Below are 25863 nucleotides of genomic sequence, written 5' to 3' on the forward strand. Positions count from 1 at the left end.
GTTGTGTGCTCGTCATCATCTGATGCTGAATTCTCTATCTCGTCTGATTCTTTCCCGGGTGCGTCTAACTCATTCCTGTGTACATCTGACTCATTCCTGTGTAAGTTCAGAATTTCTTTACGAATTTTCCTGTACATGCATTCTATCTTTGACATTGTATCATGTTTACAAGCAGCTATATTATCGCTCCACTCCATCATACCCGTAGTTACTCCTTTATCTGGTTGGTCTCATTCCCTGATCAGACAATTAATTAAAAAACTTAAAAGTGCACGTTGAACCTCCACATTTTGTTGTGCCATAGCCTCATGTATACTCTCGGGTCCCTCCCCCGTTCTAATGAAATGGTATATTCTGTCTAAATTGTCTTTCATGCCTGGTAATGTGATCAGATAGTCTGTAACGCGTCTTAACCGTAGCGAGAATATGAGTAATGGGCCCACACCTGGTACTGAATCGTATATACAGTGTGCAATTGTTACATTATGCTTATGGGGTGATGCTGTCCTTTGCGGCGTTCGTTGTAATGCTAGTTCTTGCAATGCTCGTGATGGAGGCGGTGTTTGCGGTATGTTTGTGGTGGGCCCCCCTCCTACTGCCCCTTGTCCTAAATCGTCTATCACTGTCGGTGGCGGAAACAGTTGTGCATGCCGGTCCTGTGGTGCGGTCAGAGGGAGAAAAGGATTGTTGCCAGGAGGAGGAGGAAAACCTGCATTAGCATAATCTGGAGCGGGCTCCTCTAAATAGGAGGAAAGGAAGACCTCCGCGGCTGTCTGTTTATGACTGCGTACTTTAGTCGGGATCAGTGGTGGCGGCAAATTACTAGGTACTTCCGGGGTCACTTTAGCTAGTCCTTCAGCGAGGACGGGATACATGCCTTTAATAAAGGCATTTCTTTGTCTATCTGCTTGTTCTGCCTTAACCCAATCACCTTCTTCCTTTTGCTCTTTTTCTCTGGCTTTTTCTGCTGCTTCTTTACTTCTCTCTGCTTTGTGGAATTCTTTCTCTGTTCTCCTGTGAGCTTCTTTACGCCATAACTCAATGGCATCTTTCTGGGACTGTCTAGCTTTCTTTTTCCATAGTGCTTCCTCTACTCTCATAATGCAATCAGCATCCCATGTCCCTGAGACAGGCCATCTATATTTTTCTTCTAGATCCTTCGTGTAATCTACCCATAAGTCTAAAAACAGTATGGCATCTAACCCGTGCTTTTGGTACATAAAATGGCCGGGAGTGTCTCTAGGCGGGACGGGGACTGCCTCTTCGAGTATCCCTTTCCTGGTCCCTATCTAACGTAATTTCGAAAACAGTGGCATGTTGGAGCTAACTCGAACGAACATACAATATACACAAGAAATAGACTGGAAACAACAATTCACACTACAACATTAAAACATTAAAAACAGATACATCCTCACTAGTACATAGAAAAAGACACGATCCTGAAAAACTGTTTACTTTATGCACTGCAAAACAGTCCAACCATACCGGTCTCATAAAGAGACACGTCTTTACCGCGTCCACCGAAATGGACACGTCTCTACCGTACCTGTGTACCCAGATACGTCTTTACCGGGCTCAAATAAATGAACCCGTCTCTATGCATTACCAATAACGGTACTCACCGGGAAGCAAAACTTGAAGGCCTCGGAAACTCGATACTGGACTGCTACTGCTGCGGCTTCTTCTGCTGCGCATGCGCCTCGGAACAGGTGGGCCTCGGGATACCTCGGACCTTGCTCTCTCGACTTGGGCTCTGGTCGGGATGGTCCGCAATCCTCACCGCCTCGTGTGGATGCCTGGTCGCAGTCTCTGTCTCCTCCGTGGGCCTGAGGGAGTAGGCAGGAAGTCCCGCTGTCGTGTACACTTGAAGTCCGTCACGGCTGTAGAAGGGGTCAGGGGGCTGGACCTACATCGCCGGCGCGTGGGGAAGGGGACTGGTTCCTGTTCGGGTGCCAGAATAATGTGGTAAATAATTAATTACCCTGTCATAATTTCTATACATTAATAAGGATCATGCATATAATGAGAGGCAGAGTCCGTGGTGTCCGATTCAGAAGGGCTTTATTCAATAGCTCGAGCTAAAGGAGAATCGGGTTCCATCTCCACTAGGGATCAGGAAGGATCGTCATCTGGATCTTTATTCACAGAATACAATATATATAGTTAAAACATACATTGAATTGGATAGAGAAGGCGGAGCAAGTGAAAGAGAGAGATAAGAGCACATGGGCGTGAAAGAGGCATGTAAGGATGCGTACACGTGGGTGTTCACTTTGATGAGTCATAGGTGTGTCATAGGTGGGTGGATACATAGAGGGGGTCTGCATGGTCAGCAGGAACCTTTACCCTACTTGTGCGCGCAAAATTGGTAATGATGTGGAATTGACGTGTAACTGGGGAGAGCTGGGGGGGAGCTGACTTTGAGTGCTAGTAGAAGAGTCTGGGATGTCAGAACGACCTGTACCTCTGGCATTATCTGATATCTTGAGCTTGGAGGATGTGTTATCTGACTTAGAGGTCGCTAGAGCAAAGGCTGCAGAGGCTGCTCATTACTAAATGCTAGTGTGTGCCTATATTTCTTTGTGCATTGCGTGGGGCCATGGGCTTTCTATGGATTCGGGTTCTGTAAATCACTTGAATGGAGACAGAAAGACTAGGCCCTATCTTCTGCTGGCGGAATATGTTTACCTTTTTCATTAAACAGGAATGTGTTTCTGTGGAGCAGGGCAGATAACTGTAGGCAAAATACTGTCTTTGGCAGGCCAGGCTGGGCACCTCTCGGCTGAGCAGGAAGTATGTGAGAGGTCAGGGATACATAACTAAACTGCAGCTTTCAGAGTGTCAAGAGGCTTGGAGCCTAAATTCGGGTCCTGGCTCGACTGAGCCACGAAAACGATTTCATCTCGACATTTAAAAAGTGTACCATGTAAATGCATTGGCAACATAGGCCTTAGTGCAGAATTAACGTTTCATTCATGGAGGGCCTGGTAACTGACATGCTAACATTGAACGGAAATGCAGAGGCATTATTATTACAGGCATGAGAAGGGAATTGCATGATGACATGAACATACATGGGGTATACGTACAGACATAGGGTGCATGTAGGGGGCACACTGGCCACGTAAAATTTCTAATTCCTCACCTTGTGAAATGTTAAAGGGTGCCGAGGTGAGCCCATTCACTCTCACACGTGACAGCAGTCGCATGTATAGCAGACGTATTAGATTTATAAATAATGGACTAAAACCCATATAACCAAGTATTGCAAATAGGTATTGCCATTCCAATGCCTTTGTGGTATCTAAAAATACAGTGGCTGCCTGTAGCTCCTGATGTAAATAATGTAATACCGAGAATAGGGCCTGAGACTTTGGGATGTCAATCTCTTGGGGATGATCCCCGATTAGTCCGGGCGGGCCACCAGTGGGAGCAAAGGTTGCAGCCTGTTAGCGATTAGTTTCGTCAATATTTTAACATCTACATTTATTAGCGAGAGTGGCCTATAGAAGTCCAATTTGTCAGCCGGCTTCCCTGGCTTTAAGAGGGTAATTATAATTGCCTCCCGCATTGATGGAGGCAGGACCATTTCGCGGGCCTCCTCAAACAGCTTGAAAAGGTGGGGCGCTAGTTCCTCAACATAAGTTTTATAAAAAAGCAGTGGTTAAGCCATCTGATACATGGGCTTTGTTTAACTGTAGGCTTTTTATAACCAGTGCCACATCATCCACTGTAAAGGGGAAATCCAAATACTCCCTATATCCATCACTCAGCCAAAGCAATTTGAGCGAGTCCAGGAACAGCAGTAGGCCTTCCGGACTGGAGCTCCATGTAGTGGAGCAGAGCTCGGAGTAAAAACTGGAGAACTAATCAAGTATAGCCTTCTGACCTCTAATGATTTAGTGGCTGCAGTTTTCAACTCAGTGACAAATGTAAAGGGCCTATCTCCCTCACCACAGCGCCTAGCCTGGGTGTGTTTACCTAGAAATGTAACTTCTCTGTGTGCCTCTTCTTCGAATTCAAGTAGTTTTTCTTTCAGCAGAGTCAGTTTAGTGGGCTTGCCAGATGCATAAAATTGTTTCCCCAGTTCTCTAATCTTTTTTTTAAGTGAGTCCAGTGTTCCCCGAATGGCCTTCAACACCCCGGCTTGTCTAGCTATGCAGTTCCTTCTTATTACAGTTTTAAAGGCTTCCCATAGCACAGCAACTGTGGCTACAGAGCCTGTGTTGAGGGGAAAATAATCATTTATATCTCCTCTAATTTCTTCTTTAAAAGCTTTGTCTAATAGGGCATCTTGGGGCAATCTCCAAGTATATATCCTTGGTATGGAATGTGGTAATTCCAGGCGCAATAAACTAGGTGCATGATCTGATAAGGAGCGGGGAAGATGTTGGGCCTCCCTAGTCCAAGTAGCCACATCTCGGGAAACCAACCAATAATCCAGCCTTGACCACGCCTTATGATATTCTGAAATGCATGTTCCCTCCTTAACCTCCGGATGTACACTTTTCCATATATCTACCAAGTCTCCATCTGATAGTATGGCTTTCAGTGTGGTGCTAGCTAAGGGATGCAGAGTTCGAGATATCCCTTTCCTATCCAGTACATCATCAAGATTTGCATTAAAATCCCCTCCCCATATAATAGTATCGCAATTTTTCGCTTTTACTTTAGCCCATACATTTTGAAAAAAGTCTGGTGTGTCAGCATTGGGGCCATAGATCACGACTATCACCATTCGACTACCAGCTAGAGTACCTTGTATTAGTACATATCTGCCTTCTGGGTCTAGTTGATGTTCACCAGCCTTCCAGTCTAAGTCACGTCTGATCAATACAGTGAACCCTATAGCATAGTTGGAAAAGGTAGAGGAGTATACCGACCCCCGTCAGCTGTGGCGCAATCTAGGTGAGGTGGGACTACTTAGATGTGTCTGCTGCAGCAGGCAAATATCAATCTTATGTCTAAGTAAATAGGAGTCCACTAACCTAGCCTTCCTACCATCATTTAGCGCTCAAATGTTCCAGGTAAGAAAATGTAAATAGGATATCTGGCATCTATTTCAGTATAACACAATGAATCATCAGGAGCGGTAGCATAATGGTGTGTATATTTCCACATGACAAGTAGTATTAAAATTGAAAAGCATAGATCTGGCAAATCATAAAACATCCCCTACCCCAACCCACCACCCACTCCAACCCCCCAATCAGGTTGCAGAGTACCCACCCCAAACATCACTAAAGCTACAACTACTAGTGGGTGCTCTCCCGTAGGGGCGTAGTATCGCCGGCATACTCCCCTGATTACTCAGGGTGGCCAAGAATATGTCAGTGAGCCAAACCTATCTCTCTGCAGTATTTAAAAACCTAATTACCCAAATCCCCTACGGCAAATGTAATAGGTGTGTATTTACCCCATCAGGTCCTAACCTATATCAAAATAATAATCCTCAGATAGCCCCAGCAATCGGTACTGGCAGATGTAAAACCCACAGAACCAACAATGAGTTACAACTAGTGACAAGAAATATACAGTTATATCCAACTTTCAATCTACAACAAACAGAGACCAAACCATGTTCACATAGGCTGTCGCGACGTAGGCTAAGGGGCTTTCAGGAGCAGGATCTGCATCAGTCATTGTCGCTTAAACTGTTCTCTTCAGTGGCCAACCCCTTGGAGTGTTGTTTTGGTGCCTTCCCTTCAATATGCTTCTCAAAAAAAGGGCAGACCCAACATAGGTTACTTTAAGGTTTGCAGGGTAAAGAAGTGCAGACGGGATTTGGGCCTGTAGTCAAAGACGCTTAGCTTGAAGAAATTCCCGCCTCGCCGCCTGCACAGCCGGGGTGAAGTCTGGGTAGAAGGAAATTGTGTTGCCCCCATAGGTGATCGTCCCTTTATCCCTGGTGAGGCGTAAGACAGTGTCTCGATCTTGGTAATTCAGAATCTTGGCCAAGATGGGTCTGGGGGTTGCGCCAACTGGCCGTCGAGGACCCAGAGCACGATGTGCCCTTTCCACGGCGAAGACTGAGGAAAGATGTGGGTCAAATAGCTCGTGGAGGAGGTCTGCCACGTAAGTCTCCATCTTCTCAATGGCCGTTTTCTCTGGTATGCCAGCAATACAGAGGTTGTTCCGGCGAGACCTGGCCTCTAAATCCTCATATTTAGCACGGATTATGCCAAGCACTTTGTCCATCTGGAGGAGCTGCTATTTCGTCACTACTTGAGAATCATGATAGTCTGAGACCCTATTCTCCAGCACGTCCAGTATAGTCTTGTGTGCTCCCACCTGCGTTTTAACAGCGTCCAATTGGGAGGTCAACATATCCAGTTTGGAGTCTATATTACCAAGACTGGCCCTCATTTCAAGCATTAAGGTACATAGATCTTCCCCCTAGTCTTCCATCTGCTGGTCCAGCTGCTTCTTCATTCCTGCCTCCAACTCATGTTCTGTGGGCCTCGTGTTCCTCTGCTGCTCAAAGTTTCATTTAATTTTTTTTGCATCTTGCTTCTCCATTGTTCAATTGTCTTCAGTCACGGATTCAATATGTACGCTATACTATTCTATCTCTGTTCAAACAGGTAGTGGAGTCAATCCGAGTCACCGCACAATCCACCACCAGATCCCCCAGCACCAGAGTGTGTCACCACCTTCTCCTTGCTGTCAACGGGGTTTTAGTGTCAGTGGGTGTGTGTAGCAGAAAGTCCTGGCAGCGCGAGGGGGCCCCACTCCCGGATCTTCAGTTGTCTGTCGACCAGGAACCCCGGTCATATATATTCACAGGAGTTGTCACCCTTCCTTCCCCAAGGCCTCTAGGTGGAGGCGCCGCTGCAGCGACGTCCTCGTCCACCGACCTCTATATACTGTAGGTTGTAGGCCCACAGAGCATTGCGGGCTCGTCACGTATCACCGACCTCTATCACCTTGATCCCTCTAGGTACGCGTTATGCCGGCCAGTCTCCCAGTATGTGGCTCTGCAGAGTGTTTCGCTGTTGTTTGGGCATTGGTCCACTTAACTACATATCGCCATACCGGCCAATCCAGCCACGAAGGCCAATCCCCCCTAAGCTATCTTCTTACCGTCCGGGAGTGGCCACTGAATAATTAATGCCCGCGTATGTGTTGCTGAATGTCCAGCAGTCCCGATCGGGTTTTCTTCCTCTCCCGGAGTCAGTCAATCATCCGCCGCTGTGGTTGGGGGTCGCAGCCTATCGCACTTGTGACGCAGCGGCTTAGATTTCCACTCAGTCCACCACCCTCGCGTTTTACCGGAGATCGGCAAGCATCTCCCACAGGCCAGGATTTACTCATCTGCTACATGGGCACATCCAGCAGCTATTGTCGGCTTGACGGGGTCCGCACACCTCGGGATGCAGACGAGGGATATTTTGCACAGAATGTGCTCATCAAGTGTCCAGATATTGCAAGGATGATGTCTCGGCTGGCGGAGCTCGCCTAGCTAGCAGCAATTTCGCAGCTCGGAAAGCCACTCCCCCAAGATCAATTATTATTTAAAGCTGCAGCTACAATATACAGAAACCTTTGCTCGTGATATACTAAAAATCTAAAGTCCACTTCAATATAAGTAATTGTACTTATAAAACTCCTCATAGATTGTGGTGAAATTTAAAATGAAATAACGCATAATTAAAAGTGGGTTACAAAACAATTCAATGCAGAAATCGCCAGATTCTATCAAGTTTGGCAGAAGAGCCTACCTTTCTAGCATATAATGTTTCTCATTTGAGAACTCTCTGCATTTTTATAAGCCACTGATGGACCACCTTGGATTTTAAGTTTGCTAGGACAAGAGATCTCGCAATTAATGCTGCAATAAAACTAAATTGATGTTGACCTAAGGACAAGCCTTTGATCATTTCCATTCCGCCAAAGAGGGCAGTCAAAGGGCAAGGAGGAAGATTGATTTCCTATTTTTTACCAATTTCAGAAAAGACATCTTGCCAAAATGATTTTAGGTGGCAGCATGTAAACCCAACGTGAAGCCAGTCCCCAGTTGTAAGAGCACATCTAAAGCACCTAGGATCTACAGTGGGGAACATTTTGTGCAGCCAATCAAGAGTATAATAGATCATCTATTTGCTAAACCATGCCATCCTCCTTAGGTTTCCAGCCCTGACTGTTTTGTAGCTCATTTAGTTACAATTCTGCCATTGTTGCAAGTTGAAAGTGCAACCAGTAGTCAAGCTAATCTTCTCCAGGTGGTCGAGGATCACCTGTTTACTCTCCACTGATTTAAGTAGTTTGTACCAGTTGCCTATCCCCTTAGTTTTGGAAATAAAATGTGCCTTCCCAAGGAGAGTGCCTGGACAATCTTTATTGAAGGTTAGGCCTGCACAGAACTGTTTAACCTGTGCATGGCTGAACATCATGAGATTACTTATATTACTCTTACAGTCAAGTACTTGCTGCCAGGAAAGAAACCTTTTGTTTCTATAAAAATCTTGAAGAGTATCAAATTCCAATTGTTCCCACTGACCGATGCATTCATTTAATTTCATCTGGGGATAGAGGGCCCAATTCACAGAACTAACTTAAGACAAAACCCTAAACGTACTACTTTTGGTATTCACAGAAGTTAGGATTTTGTCTTAAGTTTGTCTTAAGACAAACTTAAGACAGACTTAAGACAGACTTAAGACATACTTAAGTTAGGATTTTGTCTTAAGTTTGTCTTAAGGCTGTCTTAAGTCTGTCTTAAGATTGTCTTAAGTCAAACTTAAGACAAAATCCTAACTTTACGACTACTAAATCCCTTCTGTGAATACCAAAAGTAGTACGTTTAGGATTTTGTCTTAAGTTAGTTCTGTGAATCGGCCCGCAGCCATTAAATATCATATATTTCCCATATTTTTTGGAAGACCGAAGTAATCGCCCTTGGGGTCTCATAGCGTGTTTTTTTGGGGAGTTTGGGTACACGTAAAAAGGGCGCAAGATCGATCTCTGATTCCTTAAGCATAGTTGTAAGGAACAAATTGGCATCCATCAAATCCTCCAGATAATTATAGTTTAGCCAGTTGAGAATTGAGGCATAATAATATAGCCGTACATCCGGCAAGGCTAGACCTCCATCATCTGCTTCTAATTGAGGATTTTGTAGTTTTAATCTCGGTTTTTGTGCGGACCAGATAAAACGTCTAAATTCTGACTGAGCAGAATCAAAAAAGGGTTTTGGAATTTTGATATATTGGAAAAAAAGAAATAAAAATAACAAAAGAATGTTCATTTTAATGAGGGCAACCCACCCTATATTCGAGATGGGGAGATTTTCCCATTGTTTAAGCAGGTTGCGTGTTTTATTTAAAGTGGAGATAACATTTAATAGATATAAGTCCTCCAATCTGGTGGTCACAAAGATCCCTAAGGATCTTATTGGCTTATTTGCTATATAATGTTCCCGCATAGTGAGGGGCAAGATATTGACGGTGCTATTAGAGTATCCATATCAGCTGCTAAATAAAGTGCCATATCATTGGCAAAAATGTTACGTTTCGCTGAACCCGGGTAGGGGAGCGGCTATAGCATAATCCTGCCGAATGGCACATGCCAGAGGCTCAATAAACAGGGAGAATAGCACAGGAGAAAGGGGGCAGCCTTGGTGTGTCCCCCCACTGATAGAAATTGTGCCTGCGAAATCCCCATTAATAATTATGGACGCTTTTGCATTGAGGTACAGATTTTTCACTGCCTGGCAGATACACTTGGGATCGCAAATTTGTTTAAGATTGTGAATTAAATATGCCATTGTACTCTGTCAAATGCTTTTTCAGATTCAAGCATTGTTACAGCCACCTTGGTTTTATTAGTATGGAAGTAATCGATTGCCTGCACCAAATGAGTGTTGGAAGCCAAAAGTCTGTTTCTAAGAAAGCCATTCCAATCATGATGGATAAGTAAAGGGGCAACCTGCACAAGTCTATTAGCAAGAAGTTTAGTAAAGATTTTGTAGTCAGAGTTTAATAGACTAATAGGCCTATACGAATTAACCTCATTTTCTGGTTTCCCTTTTTTAACAAAGCTTGCAACTTCAGCTTGAGTGAAGTTTTCCTAAACGGGGTCCCCTTCAAGGATCCCATTAAATAACATTTTCATGAAAACAGAGAGTTGGGGAGAAAAAATCTTATAGATCTCGGAGGGGATTCCATCTGGTCCACAGGCCTTGGCTGCCGGAGATGAATTTATCGCCTGTGCAACTTCCTCAAAAGAAATAACTGAGCTCAAGAGCTCTTGTGGCTCAGGTTGTAATATAGGGATATTTATCCTGTCAAGTCAAGCTAAAGCAACCTCTGAGCTAGTGTTGTGCATTTCAGTATTGTGGTCTTTGTAGTGATTAAGAAACACCTCCGAGATTTCTGAGGGAAGAAACAAAAAACACAGAGTAGTTGGGTCTACTATTATTTTTAATGTGGTTGGTATTTGATTTCTTTTTAGAAGAACAGGCAGGCTAGAAATCTGCCTATGTGATTGCTCACCTCGTATCTCCTGTAATACTGAGTCATGATGTAAAATGTCTTTAGCTACAAAGTATTCTTGTAAGTTGAACTTGGCACCAGAGAGTTTAGCTTTCCCTTCTGGAGATGGCGTAGCAAGATATTCTGCTGTTGTACTACTTAGCTCTTTCTCAAGCTGGAGTCTATGAGTAGTCTCTTTCTTCCTCTTAACGGCCAAGTATGCAAAAATAGCTTTTAAGGCATTCCAGACAATTAACGTAGAAGCGGTGTTAATATTTAGATTTAAAAATTCCACTAATGCCAAACGCATATGCCAGACCCATTGTTCATCAACAAAGAGAGGTTTATCAAATACCCATCTGGGCCTAATTTTTGATTGAGTTTTAATTTCAAACTTCACAGTAATCAGTGCATGATCTGAGAAAGGATTTTCACAAATCTCAGACTCAGTCTTTAAAAGAGCATGTGAAATAAAATAAAAGTCAATCTGAGAGGAGGAATGAAATCTTCCTGAATGGCAAGTATATTGTCTTTTATCTGGGTATTGGTCCCTCCAACAATCTACTACTGCAAAGTCCCTTATAAAATCTTGATACAGCTTTCTGGACTTAGGTTTAGTTTGTGTTTTGCTGGCCCGGGAGCCATCAATAGCTGGACTTACCAATAGATTAAAATCGCCCTCTAGCAGAAGATACCCAGACTTCGTGGCCCTACCCTACCCCCTCCGTCTCCCGGTTTTGGGGTGCAATGACATGGCGCACAAAGCGATGAGCTGGCAGCTAACGCTATTCACTGAAAGAATGAAGAGAAAGAAAAAGAAAAGGAAAAAAATAGAAAGAAAAAAAAATACATAACTGAATCCACTACTGTCTCTAGCCATCCATAGCTTAGAAAACAAAAACAAAAACAAAAACCCAAGAAACAGGAATCACTAGCCCTTACTACCATCCGCTGCATGCTATAGGGAATGTAAAAACTCCTGAACTGTTTCAACAGAGTGGAAAATCCTGACACACCCTCTATGTAGAACTTTCAGTTTAGATTGCTGAATAATACTCGCCGGGCCCCTAGCTGCTGAAAGGAATTAATCATGCATCTGAACTCTTTTCTCCTCTGTGCTGAGAAGGCAGACATATCTGAGAAGACTTTAAAAGTTATCAGAGGTCTTAAATCCTTTGGCTTGGATGGCACGCGCCAGAATCTTACTTCTAATCTTAATTCTGAAGTCGCCAAAGTTAGCTGTAATAGTTCTTGGATATTTGCCGTTGGGATACTGGACAGCTGGGACACGATGGGCTCTAGTGATAGTGAGCTCAGTTCCCTGAGATGCAATTTCAGGGCAAATATATTTAGAGATAAGGTCAGAAATATCTTCCACTACAGTTCGGACACCGCGGGGAGAAAGTCGAACTAGCTCTTCCTCTCCGCGTTACCAAGAGCAAAGTGCTGTCAGCCGCCCAGCCCACCTTGCCTTCACTCGCAGAGCATGACGGGAGCCTCTGCCATGGATAGTAGCTCTTGTTGTTAAAAAAGCTTATGCTTGGTGCGCCACTTTAGATCATACAACTAGTTTCGGACCTTGACATTACTAGGCCATGCTAGGCCTCAGAACACCCATTAAATTAGTGTGAACACTGGGTTGGTAAAAAGCAGAATATCAGATTCACTTGCAGTTGGTTCACTCCTATGTACCATGATGGGGACAATCCCATGCCAAAACCAAGTATCAAGTATTAAGCAAAACTTCAAAATTCTACATCACCTTTTTCAAACATTTGAAGTTTGCCCTCCTCTGGCTGAGGAGTGATAACCATAGTATGATACCCCCTTCAACATATGGTTTTGCCCATCTATATATCTAACTAAAAACTCAGGAAGACCATTAATCCTCTCCGTAAGATATCAAAGGAGATGTGATAGTCAAACATCCCACTTTCCCAGTTTCAGCTTAATTACTACCAATGACCATATTTTATTTGTCTTCATCTTTAAGATATGGGCACAGATTGCAAATTACAAACTCACTACCCCACAGCCTGAACTACCCATAAAGGTGTGCATTGTAGAGAAAGTATTTTTTCCGCTTTTATGCTAGATACTTTTTAGTGTGCTAGTCACATAGCCTTGAGCTTGCTCAAACACAGTCCACACCTTTATTTTTTGCCTTAGTTTACAAGGCCACTGTAGTTGCCTCAATCATCACCCTAATTAATTATTTATATTAATTACTGGAGCTTTAGCTTACTTTTTCCCCTCTGTTTGTTCTCCTTCTCTCTGTAGTCCTTTCACTTTCTCACACAATGGTATGCCCTCCAAACTAACCTTTCATCACATGCATCACAGAACGCCTAAATTAACACGCCGCTGGAGTAGCCGTAGTTTCTTCCATTACCATGCTGGTGAACAGTGTGGATCAGTCCCACTTGGCTAAGGGGCCAGGATTGGGGAGCTCAAATCAAAAATCAAAAAGGCAGCAACAGCATGACTATAACAAAAGCAATAAGATCATCTGGTCCATTAGTCACTCAGCTTCAATTTTGTCTTCAAAATGTTGGTCCAATATGTCAGGTTATCCGGAGTCTCACCAACTTCAGGAAGAAAATGTGTGTGGCATTAACTTTACAGAACATGTTGATAGTGATTTCAGAAGTTGTTGACACACGGTTGAAGCTGAGCATCTAGCTAAGAATTAAAAAATGAAGAAAGAATCATCCATTAATTTAATACAACAGTTCAGGGTTTATTTTCATGCCAAAAGCATCTGAAAAGCTTCATAAATGCCTAATGGGTTCACTCAGCAGGTATTACTTATAATTGGAACAGTGTGTATTCTTTGTATTTTGGTTCCAAATTTGAATCCTTCAATCCCAAATGAAAGTAGTATCTTATAAAACAGTTTAGTATGAATTTTTATAGATCCTGATTATTGCTTTCTTTCATCTTGCCATTTCATATTCTTCAATGCTAGGGTACAATGTGCATGCTTGAATTTACCATTAAGGGGCATATAAACTCCCTCATCTTAACACTTTGTGCTACTACATCTTCTCTGGACTGGCTGCCATCAGATTTGCTACTACCAGCAGAAGTCTTTATATTCATAATTGCTGGTCCAGTACTCAAGTTCTGAGTGACACTAGTGGACCCACCCCAAGCCAGTTCCAATCCGGCTAAAACAAATATGTGTCCGCATCCAGTTGCCTTATGTTTGTTTTAGCTGGCTTGCTTTGCTTGTCCTTGCTCCTCATACTGATGTGTGTAAGTGCAGCTGTTCAATGATGCTTTAGGGGATTGGTCAATCCCTTTATGGTGCAATCAAGACCACCTTCAGCAATTGTTCACATGCACCATCTGCTGAACCCTCTGGCAAAGTTATTAGTTGTCTGTCCAGAGCAGTCCGCTCTTATATTTTCAATTAAGCAGACCCAATCTTTTCCTTCTCAAAATGCATGTCTGTCTCTGAGACTATTGGCAATAAATGTAACTTCTTCTTCAGTTGCACCTTCAACCTCCATGTTGGATTAATGAGCAGAAACAATGAAGCTGTCATGCTACAGTCAAAGCGAAAGTCGGGATCCTCAGCCTCCATCTCATTGCACTCTTCCACACCATCAGTAGGCAGTAAATTGACCTTTTCACATAAATTTCCAACTGACAATGCACAGTCATAATTGATGGCAACCAGTGTGCTCAGTGGCAAAGCTGGGATAGTAGTATCAGAGTCTGTCTATCAGTGCACTCTCCAGGTAATCCACTCAAGTCAGAGTCAAGTTCTGCAGACTGATCTATCATCCTGTGCATAGATGACTACAAGGACAGTCCAGGCGTCTGAGGATTGGATGAGTCGATCTAATGAATCATTAGGTCTTTTCATAGAGGGTGTAGGTTAAAAGTACCATTTCAGGAAAGAGGGATGCCACATCCCACTGCAGTCATCTTCTCTGCCTTTAACCACAAATATCCTTGATGTTGCAGCTGTTGGATCTTGGGGTATTAATAGTTTACCATAGGTTTGCCGCCACTCTGATCCCTCCGGCTCTCTTGTCAACGGTGATCCTGGTTCCTTGGTCAGCTGCACATTCTTCGACATTGGTGACACTGTGCTCTATTCTACTAGAAGATATTTCTCAGTCCACAAGTCACTACCATAAAACAAGTATCACTGCAATTTGTTTCAGGACATCAGTTCTCCTCTGCCATTCACTAGATTACACTGCAGGAACAACGGAGCCTCATTGCACAAAGGATGGTGAGGATGCATGTGAGCTATTGCAAGGTCTGACAACATTTTCCCTAGTATCAACTAGTAACCAGTCCTACCTGTTTAGATGGAGCCTGAAACTCACCTCCGCACAACAGTAGATGTGCTGTCTCTGAGATTGTTGCCGACGGCCGGCCATTGAATGCTATTACATTCTAAATGCGTTTCTTACAGCTAACAAAAATATGAGAATAAAGGTTTTGCATTTCACCGCATTAATTTACATTTTATGCTTTTGAGCTTTTTTACAGATACTACTCAGAGAATCTGTGTTTGCCTCCGACCATTTAGCATAGAGATTAATGACTGGGCAAATGGCGGTGGTTTATTTTTTTCCTCATGTGAGACTTTAATTGTATTTCTGGTGACTGTGATTCAGGTTGCAAGCCTGCAGGAGGAAGTGGCAATCATTTTTCAGTTATCACTCTTTGATAAATACTCTAAGCTCTTAATCGCATTAGGTTGGGTTAGAAAACCAAAACCAATTGCTTTTTTTACACTTTTACTTAAGACAGATGTGCGCAACCTAAAATGGCCTCATTCATCCCTGGTATTTGTTTTTGAATGAACTTCTCATGTGGGTTGGGCTATTTGTATAATTGAAATACAGTGTCTCTACCAAAGACAGAATATATGTACATATCAATGTTTATCTTGTACTACAAAATGCTGTCTTGTGAGAAAATGCTAAATCAGAAATGTGTGTGAAATATAACTTCTTTCCTAAACAGGCATTTGAAGACATATACATTGAACAGCGAAAGACGATTAAGACTATGTTGGAATATGCTGATAAGGTGTTCACGTACATCTTCATACTGGAAATGCTTCTGAAATGGGTGGCTTATGGATTTGCAAAGTATTTCACCAATGCCTGGTGCTGGCTGGATTTCCTGATAGTCGATGTAAGTATTCCTGTGCTGCCCAACTCTATTTCGCATTCTAGACAAAGCCGAGTTGTGTGTTCTAACTGGTGATCATGTCCCATATAGCCTTTTGCTTCTTTTCGTTTTTTAAAGTTTTATTTTCGAAATATATATTATTTCCATTGCACATAGTTAGCATGTGGATTATTTGCAAATGAAAGCCATGTCAGAAGAATCTTCTGTCAAACCTTTGAAAATGTACATTTAAGTCATGAAATTAGACAGTGATATAAAACAAATATAGTGCAAAATGCTAATAATAATAAAGCAGGTCTTCATATTTGTATTGATCTTTTTTGTTTTTAAACTGATAACAAAATACAAAATTGTGCATATAATACTCAAAACACCCCTTGCCTACATATAAAAGGGCAATGTACGGACATACACTTAATGAATCATATAAGTTTGATTTTAAAGTGAGCAGTGTGAAAAATATATAACATAGAGATTAGTAGGAAACATATGGTATTGTTCCTGCTGGGGTGAATTATACGTCTGCTTAATGCAACTTCATTTTATACGCAAGTAGGAGCTACAGCTTTTGGAGAGACAGTCTAAACTTGTTTCTTGCTTTTTTTCTGATGTTTACTTAATAGAGTTCGATGGGTACCTGCCTATGCATTAACAGCATATGTTTTATATTTCATGATTGTTTAATTGTGTATGTTTTTCCTTCTAGGTTTGGTGGTTTTGTTTATTCCTTTTTTTGTTATATCTTACATTACTAAACTTGGACTACTTCTTGAGTTCCTATCACCAGTGTTTCAACATTATAATACTTTATTACACATCCCTGGCGATTGGCTGTATTATATTTTAGTTTCTTGACATCCAAGTCATTTCTCTGACATAGCTAAATTAACACAAGTTGGAACTATCAAATGTACAATTTGTGTGATTAAGGCTCTGTCAGAATCATTTGAAGCTAAGGTGCAAGCCATTTTTCATTAAACATATTTGCTTATCAATCATCTTTAAATTTGGCAAATACTTATTAATACAAAACTAAAATGCAAGCAGATTTAAGGCATATAAAATAATAAACATCAGCTTCGAACTTGAACTGTAAACCATTCATATTTTCATGGCTTGGAAATTTGGTTGAAATGAAGCAAACATTTTGGAACTTGACGCAGGCTGAGACTTGAAAACATTCTATGGCAGCACATGAGCATGTCAAGGATACACACAACACACTGTGGTTTGTGCGAAGAGTCCCATGAGTGACAAGCCCGCTGAGTACAGGTGGTGCCTCCTATGTCACAGCCAGTGTGCTTTATTAAATCTGGTTAGTTTGACCACTTTCACAACTATTTGCTAATTAAGATGTTTTTCCTTTCTGGCACAATCTAAAGATGACGAAAATGCTGTTATATCACATCTCGGACATGCTTCTATAGCCATTGCTCTGGTTTTTGATAGGCTTTCATAATAAGACAACTTGCACCTACTTCAGCAGAGACTTGATGACCGACAAGAGAAAGGGCTTCCTGGTTCATAATATAAATGCTTTTATCTGGCAGTGACCTCTTCCCCATCCATGCCACTTCTCTGCTCTAGATATTCTGGAGCCATGGACTGCCGACTATCCCATCGAGGTGAGCTTTGCTATAAAAACACCATAAAAAGAGATCTTGCTTCAAAGTTGTTCCCCAAATGGCACTAATCATTGGACAAAAGGAAAAAGACAAATTGATTGTAATTCACTAGTCCTTGTAGAGAAGCCACAATTGAGACTCGGGTGCTGGAAAATTTTTCAAAAAGGGTTGCCACCTCATACGAAGGCCTACATTATTTTGCCCTTGGATTGTTTTCTCATTCCAAAAGTACAGATGGCAATGTCTACTGGAATGGCTAATAAAATATTACCAGTCAGACTATTACGTGGCTAAGTGGATGTTTAGTTGTAATGTTGTAGTTTCTTTCCTCTGGTTTATACATAGTTTGATTGCTGAGCCTTATCAGTCCTTCATAAACTCAGAGAAGTAACATTTTTCAATTGCTCATTGTGACTCCTTGTTTCTAACATAAGAAATATGTGCACTTATCCTCAGATTGGGTGGATACAAATAGTGCTAGAGAGTTTGGGGCTCAGTGGAGACAAACACTACAGCATTATAAACCAAGACAATAAAGATATAACATCTTTTCTCAGAGGTATTAATCTTGGTGGAAGTCAACATTTGCCCTGGATGTTGGGCAGACCACCACCGACAGCCTGTCGGTGGCGGTCCACCCAACATCATAGTGAGGGCATAAATGTTACCCCTTTAGCGTCCAGACCCCTCCCTGAGTTAAGTTACAGTGGAGTGGGAATAGCAATTGTTGCCTATTTGACTGTCTATCATCTTCTCTGAGATACATTTTTTGCAGTGGGAATAGTCAATATTGCTTCTTTAGTGTCCAGCTCTTTCCCTGAGTTAAATAATATTGGAGGGGAAATAGTAAATGTTGCCCCTTTAGTATCCTGCATCTTCCCTGAGTTGAGTTAAATTGGGGTGGCAATTGTAAATGTTGCCACTTTTACTGTCCAAAACCTTCCCTGAGAGAGATAGGTTTCATTGCAGTGGGAATGGTTCATGTTGCCGCTTAAGTGTCCAGCACCTTCCCTCAGTTAACTGATATTGGAGTGCAATAGTAATGTTGCCCCTTTAGTGTCCAGCCCTTTCCCTGAATTAAGTTACATTTCCCATTTTACTGTATAAAAGATTCCCAGACTTCTGTTACAGTGGACATTGTTAATATTGCCTCTCTACTGATCAGCTCCTTCCCTGAGTTAAGTGATATTGGAGTGGGAACAGTAATGTTGCCCCTTTAGTGTCCAGTCTCTGCCCTGAGTTGAGACAGATTGGAGTGGGAATAATAAATCTAGCCCCTTTGTGTCCAAAACCTTCCCTGACATAAGTTTTATTGTAGTGGGATTGGCTAAAATTGCCTTTTTAATTTCCAGCACCTTCCCTGAGGTAAGTAAAATTGGAGTGGGAATAGTAAATGCTGCCCCTTTAGTATCCGGCCTCTTCCCTGAGATATGTTAGATTGGAGTGGAAATAGAAAATTATTCCCCTTTACTATCCAAAACCTTCCCTGAGATACATTTTATTGCGGTGGAATGATTCATGTTGCTTCTTTAGTGTCCAGCACCTTCTCTGATGTAACTCTAATTGGAATGGGAATAGTAAATGATGGCTCTTTTGTGTCCAGTCCCTTCCCTGAGGAGTAGAGTTAACTTGTAGTTGGTAAAGTAAGTATTGCACCTTTTATTGTCTAAACCCTTCCCTTACATACGTTTTGTTGTAGTGGGAATGGCTAATGTTGCTTCTTTAGTGTTAAGCAACTTCCCTGAGTTAAATGATATTGGAGTAGGAATAGTAAATGCTACCTCTTTAGTGTCCAGACCCTTTACCTGAGTTGCAATCTATTTGAGTGGGAATAGTAAATATTGCTTTTTTTACTGTCCAAAACCTTCCCTGAGTTAAGAGATATTGGAGTGGGAATAGTAAATGTTGGCTCTTTAGTGCTCTGCACCTCCCCCAAGTTAAGTGATATTAAAGTTGCAATAATAATTATTGCCCCTTTACTGTCCAATGTCTTCCCTGAATTATTTTATTGTGGAGTGGGAACAATATTTTATGCACTTTTAGGGCCTGATTGCGAATCAGACAGTCGGACCGTCACAAGCCCAACGCAAGACCACCACCGGTGAAAAGGCTGTTGGAAAGGCATGTTTTGGGGGTGAAAGGATGTCTCCAGGGCAAGCATACCATATAGATATGTTCATGGTGACACCTATGTGTGCCCCATTCCATCTTTATGGTTGTGCGCACAGTTGCTCCTGCAGACCCTGCTGCAGGGAAACAGTGCACCCGACTGCCCAGATGCACTTCAGCATGGCCGGCATTGGCTTAGGCTCTTAGATGGAGCCGCAGCACGCCACTGCCATGACTGTGCCACAGCAACACCCCCAGCCCCATGGTTAAGTTGTGATACGGCAGTCGAGATGCCACAGACTTGGCAGCGTTATTCCGACACACATGGCTGCGGGCTGGCCTTTAGTGACGTAATCTGGCCTTTAGTATCTTAATCCTTGTTTGAGGTAAGTTGTGTTGTAGTGTGAGAAGGAAAATGTAAGTATTTTGTGGTATACATATGTGCTTACTTTGTTTGTAGTGTTTAGTAATTTGTAACAGTAGTTTTTGTATTGGTATGGTAGGAAAGCATAGTGTTTGCAGTGTTATAATATTCTTACAATAAGGATTATTAGAAGAAAATAATCCACATTTAATTTTTCAGTATTTAAGTTTTTATATTTTATATATATATTTATTTGAAAAACAATTTGTCCCTTTTTAAAAAATAATATATAACATTATTTCATAGCTTTTAAACAAATACAGACAAAGATCCTAGTTACGAATCTGGTGGTCAGACTGCCAGGCCATAGTGTTGACTGTCGGGAGACCACCGTCAAGCCGGCGTCATCCTATCTGCCGTATTGTGACATGACAGCACCTGCACTGTCATGCGCGCACTGTTACCAAGTCATGCATGGTACACAGTCACTGCTATGTAAAGGATGTCAGAAATGCAGATTGTAATCTGAACGGCGGTGCCTTCCTCAGCACCGCTGCTATTCACCTCAACCATCCCAACCACTGCACCGTCGGGATCCATGATCCTGGCGGTGGCAGTGGTGTGTCATCGGGATGATGTCGGTCCGGCCACCGTACTCTTGAAAAGTTGGTCGAACCGATGGACTGTTGACGGTAGGACCGCCACAAACATATATGTTAAATAATATTCATTACAATATTATTTAATGTTTAACACTTTGTTTAATACTTGCTAAAGACATACAGAAAAATCGTTTTGTGTAATTTTTCTGTAAATATAAATGTACTGTTATTTAAATATTTTATAGTTTTAAAAAAATTGAAACATATTGACATACATTTTGTTACTGTTATTTAACAGAAATATTGTATATATAATACATAATTTGATCTGTTATAATATATTTTATTATATAATTTTAAAATGTACAATTATTTGTGAAACATTAGTTTACATGTATCATCTTTTTTTAACATTTTTAAACATTCTAATGAACATTTGTAATATATTTTTTATATTTCTTTCATTCATTCCTATGTGGAATAGTCTATTTTTTAGTTTTATTAAACGGTCATTTGTTTTTACTGCTAACTACATTAGAAGTCTATTGCTGTTGTTTTTGGGTCATTCGTGGAGGAGAGAAGTTGCGGTTGGGTGCTTCTCTTTGTTTGTTAAGGTAATTTTATTTCTACCCATTTTAAAGTTATTTCTATTGAAGGGGTAGCTTGAAGAGTTGTGTATATAAGTTGTTGGTGTTATTGGAGAGTTTTCATTGTTTTTAGATGCTATTTGGTGTTGGGTAGGTATATGGCATGTTGTAGTAATTAAAGTGTTTTTTAATGTGGGGGCGTGGTCTAGCCGTGCTGTGAAATGGCAGCTCTCTGAGAGGACTCCGCCGGCTGAGTCAGCATCTGTACATAATCCGTAAGTCGGGAGTACAAATACGTCAAATGGCACTAAATAGTTAGCCCATTGCACCGGGTGCAGATTGTGCCCCCTGTCAAAGCTGGGCAAATGATAATCTGCCTGTGAATCGTCACCCGGCGTCAGCGATAGCCTGGCGGCGTTCCAGCGGCAGCCATTCCGCGCCCCGGCTAGCGAGGTTGATTGGTCCCGAGATTTGGGCACACTGTCATGACCAGATCCCCGGCGGCTGGAGGAGCGCCGGGCTTAGGTGAGAAGTAGGGGGCGGTGTTGTTCACACAGTAGCTGCAGTTACACTGTTGGGGGTTCGTTGCCCGCTCCTAGCTTGGGTCCACTGGTGTGTCCCCTCCCTACCTGAGGGTCGCCCTGGGCTGAAATCGACAGCCGAGTCGGGCCACTTATCTGGAGAGCGCTGCTGGGTGGTCGGCGCCCGCGGCTGGATGTTGGCGAAGATCGGAGGCCTCAGGCGCATTGGCGGCGGTGGCGCGTAAACGAACCCAGTTGGGGGAATCCACCCACAGCCAATGCTGGCGGGGTGCAAGCACAAGGAATCAGCATTGCGGGTACACCGGGGAGGTCCTCCGCTGTCTAACTTAAGTGAGCCCTGGGTGCAGAGGCGAGACTTATAAGATGGTGCCATTTAAACAAATGTGATCAGCCAGCAACACGTAGAGACCAGAGGCTCTGCATCATATAGAGAGTCATATATTGCTTTAAAGCTGTCCGGAAGTGGGGGGGAGAACTGGAGAAGCTTCGACTAATCCTGTTAAGCAGCCGCTGTGACTATACCAGTGCCCCCTCACCCGTGTGTACCCGATCGGATCGGGTCCGTTGCAAATGGGTCGATGAGAGTGAGCCACATATAGTCCTCTGGGACTAGTCTGGTGCAGCTGGTTGTCTTGCCCTGGTCTCTTCCTCCGGCACGGCCCTGTGGAGGTAATTGAACTGTGGTGTTGTGACCTGCATTTGTGGCAGAAAGGTGATATCTGTCTGAGCCTCCGCTTGCGTTGAACTATTGTTGCAGCCAGGGCTGGCTCTAGAGCGGTGCGACCAGTGCAATCGCACGGGATGCCGGCTGCCTGGGGGCACCGTGTTTGCAACTTTATTATGCTTTTAAAGCACCTGCTGCCAAGTTCCTTTCCTCCTGCAATTACGGTCCCTCACAAAAATATCAAGATAACTCATGTTATTAATGTTCTTCCTTGCCAGAGATCAGAGTTTTGTGTAGTTCAGTTTTTTGACTTAAGTGAAGGTAGCACAGAGGATTAATATGCCTACTGCAAAGAACGTGTATCAAGTAGATTACAGAGTGAATATAATGTAAATAGATCAGCAAGTTACTGCTTTTAAAAGAGCCATCCTTTTGTTACTTGCAATTTATAACTTAAAATCCTAATACAGAATAGTGAGGTATTAACTTTCCTCATAGAACTGCATACACTCTGCAAAGTACAGAACATTGATTAATGTTGCACAAAGGGGTAATTTCGGTAGAAATTGATTCTTATTATTAAAGAAACTCCCAACTATGCTGTTCCTTTTGCGACTCTTGAGTGTGTGCTTTTCCACACCAAGAACTCTTAAACTATACTGCCTACCAGTATGGATGACATGTGACTCCGCAACTTTTAGTCCTTTGGCTTATGTAACATCTCCTATACACTGATTTATACAAGTATGATTGATTGTCTGTGTGATGTGTGTGTATGCAAAGTGCTCTGACATACTTTACTGGTATGAGTAGCCCTATATGCAATGCATCTGAGAGAAAGTGGTTATGGAGCCTTGGTCACTGTTACAGGGTGCTAATGAGAGAATCTGTGGTGGAGGTGGTCCTTGGGGGCGCCAATTAACATTGTCGCACTGGGCGTTGCTAGAGCTGGTCCTGGTTGCAGCTGTTTGTGTGGCAATCTGAGGAGGGATTCTTGAATGCATGGCTGCCCTTCTCCAGAATGAGGGACATTAGAGCTTGCTTGCTTTTTCACTCAAGACACCTTTCCCAGCAGGTGAAATCACACAGAAGAAAATGGGGAAGACAGAATCTAAGCAGACCAAGCTGCTGTTTGAGAATAAAAGGACAACTAGGCTTGTGGAGTCGGAGACTGATCCCGAAACTGAGCAGAGAGATGGAGCCACGGACAGAGGAGATGATCTGCGTGCCATCCTTATTGATGTTCAATCAGGCCTTCAAAACAATTGACACCAAGATAGATAAACTTACAGACAGACTAGACCAGGTCAGGAAATAAGTTGACACACACAAAGTATGCATTGACAAATTGGAAAACAGAGTTTGCGATGCGCACGAGTTCTAAACAGAGACAAGAGAGCAATTATTAAACATGGAAAGGTATTGGAAGTTATCGAGGCCAAAAACGAGTACCTGGAAGACAGGTCCTGCAGTAATAACATTCAGAACACTGGAGTGCCGGAAACCACGGCCGTGGGTAGAGTGGAAGACTTTGTTTACACTCTATTGACGTTTCTGGGTCATCACTTTCTACTATGTTTATTGTTGAGAGGGCTCACATGTCCCTAGCCCAAAGGCCTCCCGTAGGTGGCACTCTGAGACCCCTCCTGACCCATTTAGTGGAGGATAGGGACAGTGTTCTTAAAGTGGCAGGAGAAATGGGCCAGATAACACATCAGGGCAACCAAACTTTCTTTCTTCCCTGACTTCACCCCAGCGGTTCAATCTGCAAGAAGAGAATTTGTCCAGTCAATCATAACCTTCAACAGGCGTGTATCTCTTATGCACTTCTATATCCGGCAAAGCTTCAAATCACTCATGACGGCAGCCACCACCTCTGTATGGGCACCAAATCTACCTTAAAGTATGTCAAGCATGCTGCTGGAAACAAACACCCAGCAAAAAAATTCTGGTCAAACTGAGCGGGCACTCAGAGCTAGCGACTGATCTGGCAGCCTACTGATACTGTTTGGGTTTTGAAGCCTGGTGGTAAGAAATCAGAGGGATTGCCTCATCATTTTGTGGTAAAGTTCTGTTGTAGTATTGAGACCTCCACTGTTTCAACACCTAGCTCGTACATAGATGTAATTGATATGCTTAAATGTACTTTTAAATAACATGCTCATCCACCTGGTCTTAGGCCAGGGTGTAAGCCGCAGATTCCTCACCCCTAGGGAGATCTCGTATTATTGTTCCCTCGTGTCTACTTTGGAGGGTTGTTTTGAAGTTGGGGGAGGGGGGATAATTTAGCTCAACCTAAATGGGGGGTTGGTGTGGGTGGGGGGGATAAGGCTAGGTTTATAGTATAGCAATGTTTAGTTACATTGACAAACGCTGCATGTAATTGTATTAACAAGTCTTGTCTGCCTCTCTGTTACGAGTTGGGCACAAGCAAAATTGGTCCTGGTCCAGGCTACTCTACATTATAACTTGGGCTCCCGGTTTTATGGTATTTATTTTTTGGCCATTTCCGTCTGTATTTATCCATATTTATTGTTGGGCTATTTGATCTGTATTTATCCATATTTATTTTGTGTTTGCGTATAAATAAAGTTGTAAAACTGTACGTTTCCATATCTATTTAACTGACAGACATGCAGTCACACTTTGATGTCTGTCGTGTTTTAGCTATTTAAGCTGCCAAATCTTACACAATACATACACTGGAAGATATTAGCATTATACCATAAATATGTCAACATATTCCATTATTTAAAGACATTTCATCCTGTTTTTTAATTTCCCATTCTGTCCATCTGCTCAGTTGCTGGCCTATAATTCATGAAAGAAAGCACACGGAGTCACTTAAAAGAAGCACAATTTTCTGTATTTATCCACTTTTAACACCTTGGCTGCTAGGCGTTTTCCCCCTCCTGTGCTGGACATTGATATATTACATTATTCATGACGAGCTCAGCTCGTCATCAGCACAGCTCAACTGTGCATCATGACGAGCTGAGCTCGTCATGAGCATCGAAAGGGTTAAAAATGCAGACAGAAAACACATTGTTTTCTGTCTGTATTTATCTGTAAAAATCTGTAAAAACGGAAAACCGGGAGCCTTAATTATAACTGCACTTACGTATCTCGCAATAAGGTCCTATGCTGCACTTTGGTAAAGCCACACTAACACAAAATTACAACTCTGAAATTTTTAACATGGAATATTAGTGGTCTAAATGACCACAGAAAAGCCAGACTCATTCACGCATACTTGATCAGGCACATAATAGACTGCTGTTTCCTGCAGGAGACCCAGCTGCCAAATGTATCTAACACCAAGCTGTGCCTTAATCACTAGGGGAGGGGTGCTCCACTGGTTTCTCTAACTAGGCACGCGGAGTGGCCATACTGATACGCAATGGGTTAGAATGGAAATCTACACACACACACATTGATGCTGAAGGAAGATTCATTGTTGTTAATGGGTCTATCTGTGGAAGCGGTAGTTGTACTGGCTGCTATATATGGCACCAACACAGATGACCCTGAGTTCTTTTGCAGGCTCTGAACCAATAATGCTGGTTTGGGCTGTGATGCAGTTATCTGGATGGGACTTCAATACAATTTTGAATGAATACCTGGATAGGAAGGGGGCGTCACGTAGTCTTCATCCACGAGCTAGCGAAGTCCTCAATTCACTTATCCAGCCTAACAATTTGGTGGAATGTGGTGACACCGTAATCCTGATTT

The 25863-nt window shown here is 42.6% G+C and overlaps 1 protein-coding gene across 2 annotated transcripts in view; it reads left to right on the plus strand.

The window, feature by feature from the left end:
- The window catches only part of LOC147731524 (sodium channel protein type 2 subunit alpha-like), a 662760-nt gene that overhangs the window by 485411 nt on the left and 151486 nt on the right, over nucleotides 1–25863 (plus strand). For both annotated transcript variants that reach the window (XM_086956588.1, XM_086956587.1), the window contains one exon: nucleotides 15468–15641. In XM_086956588.1, coding sequence (XP_086812714.1) covers nucleotides 15468–15641 — 174 coding nt within the window. The remainder of the gene's footprint in view (nucleotides 1–15467; nucleotides 15642–25863) is intronic.

This window comes from Lissotriton vulgaris, chromosome 2_1 (genome assembly GCF_964263255.1).
Source record: "Lissotriton vulgaris chromosome 2_1, aLisVul1.2, whole genome shotgun sequence".
Classification (NCBI taxonomy): domain Eukaryota; kingdom Metazoa; phylum Chordata; class Amphibia; order Caudata; family Salamandridae; genus Lissotriton; species Lissotriton vulgaris.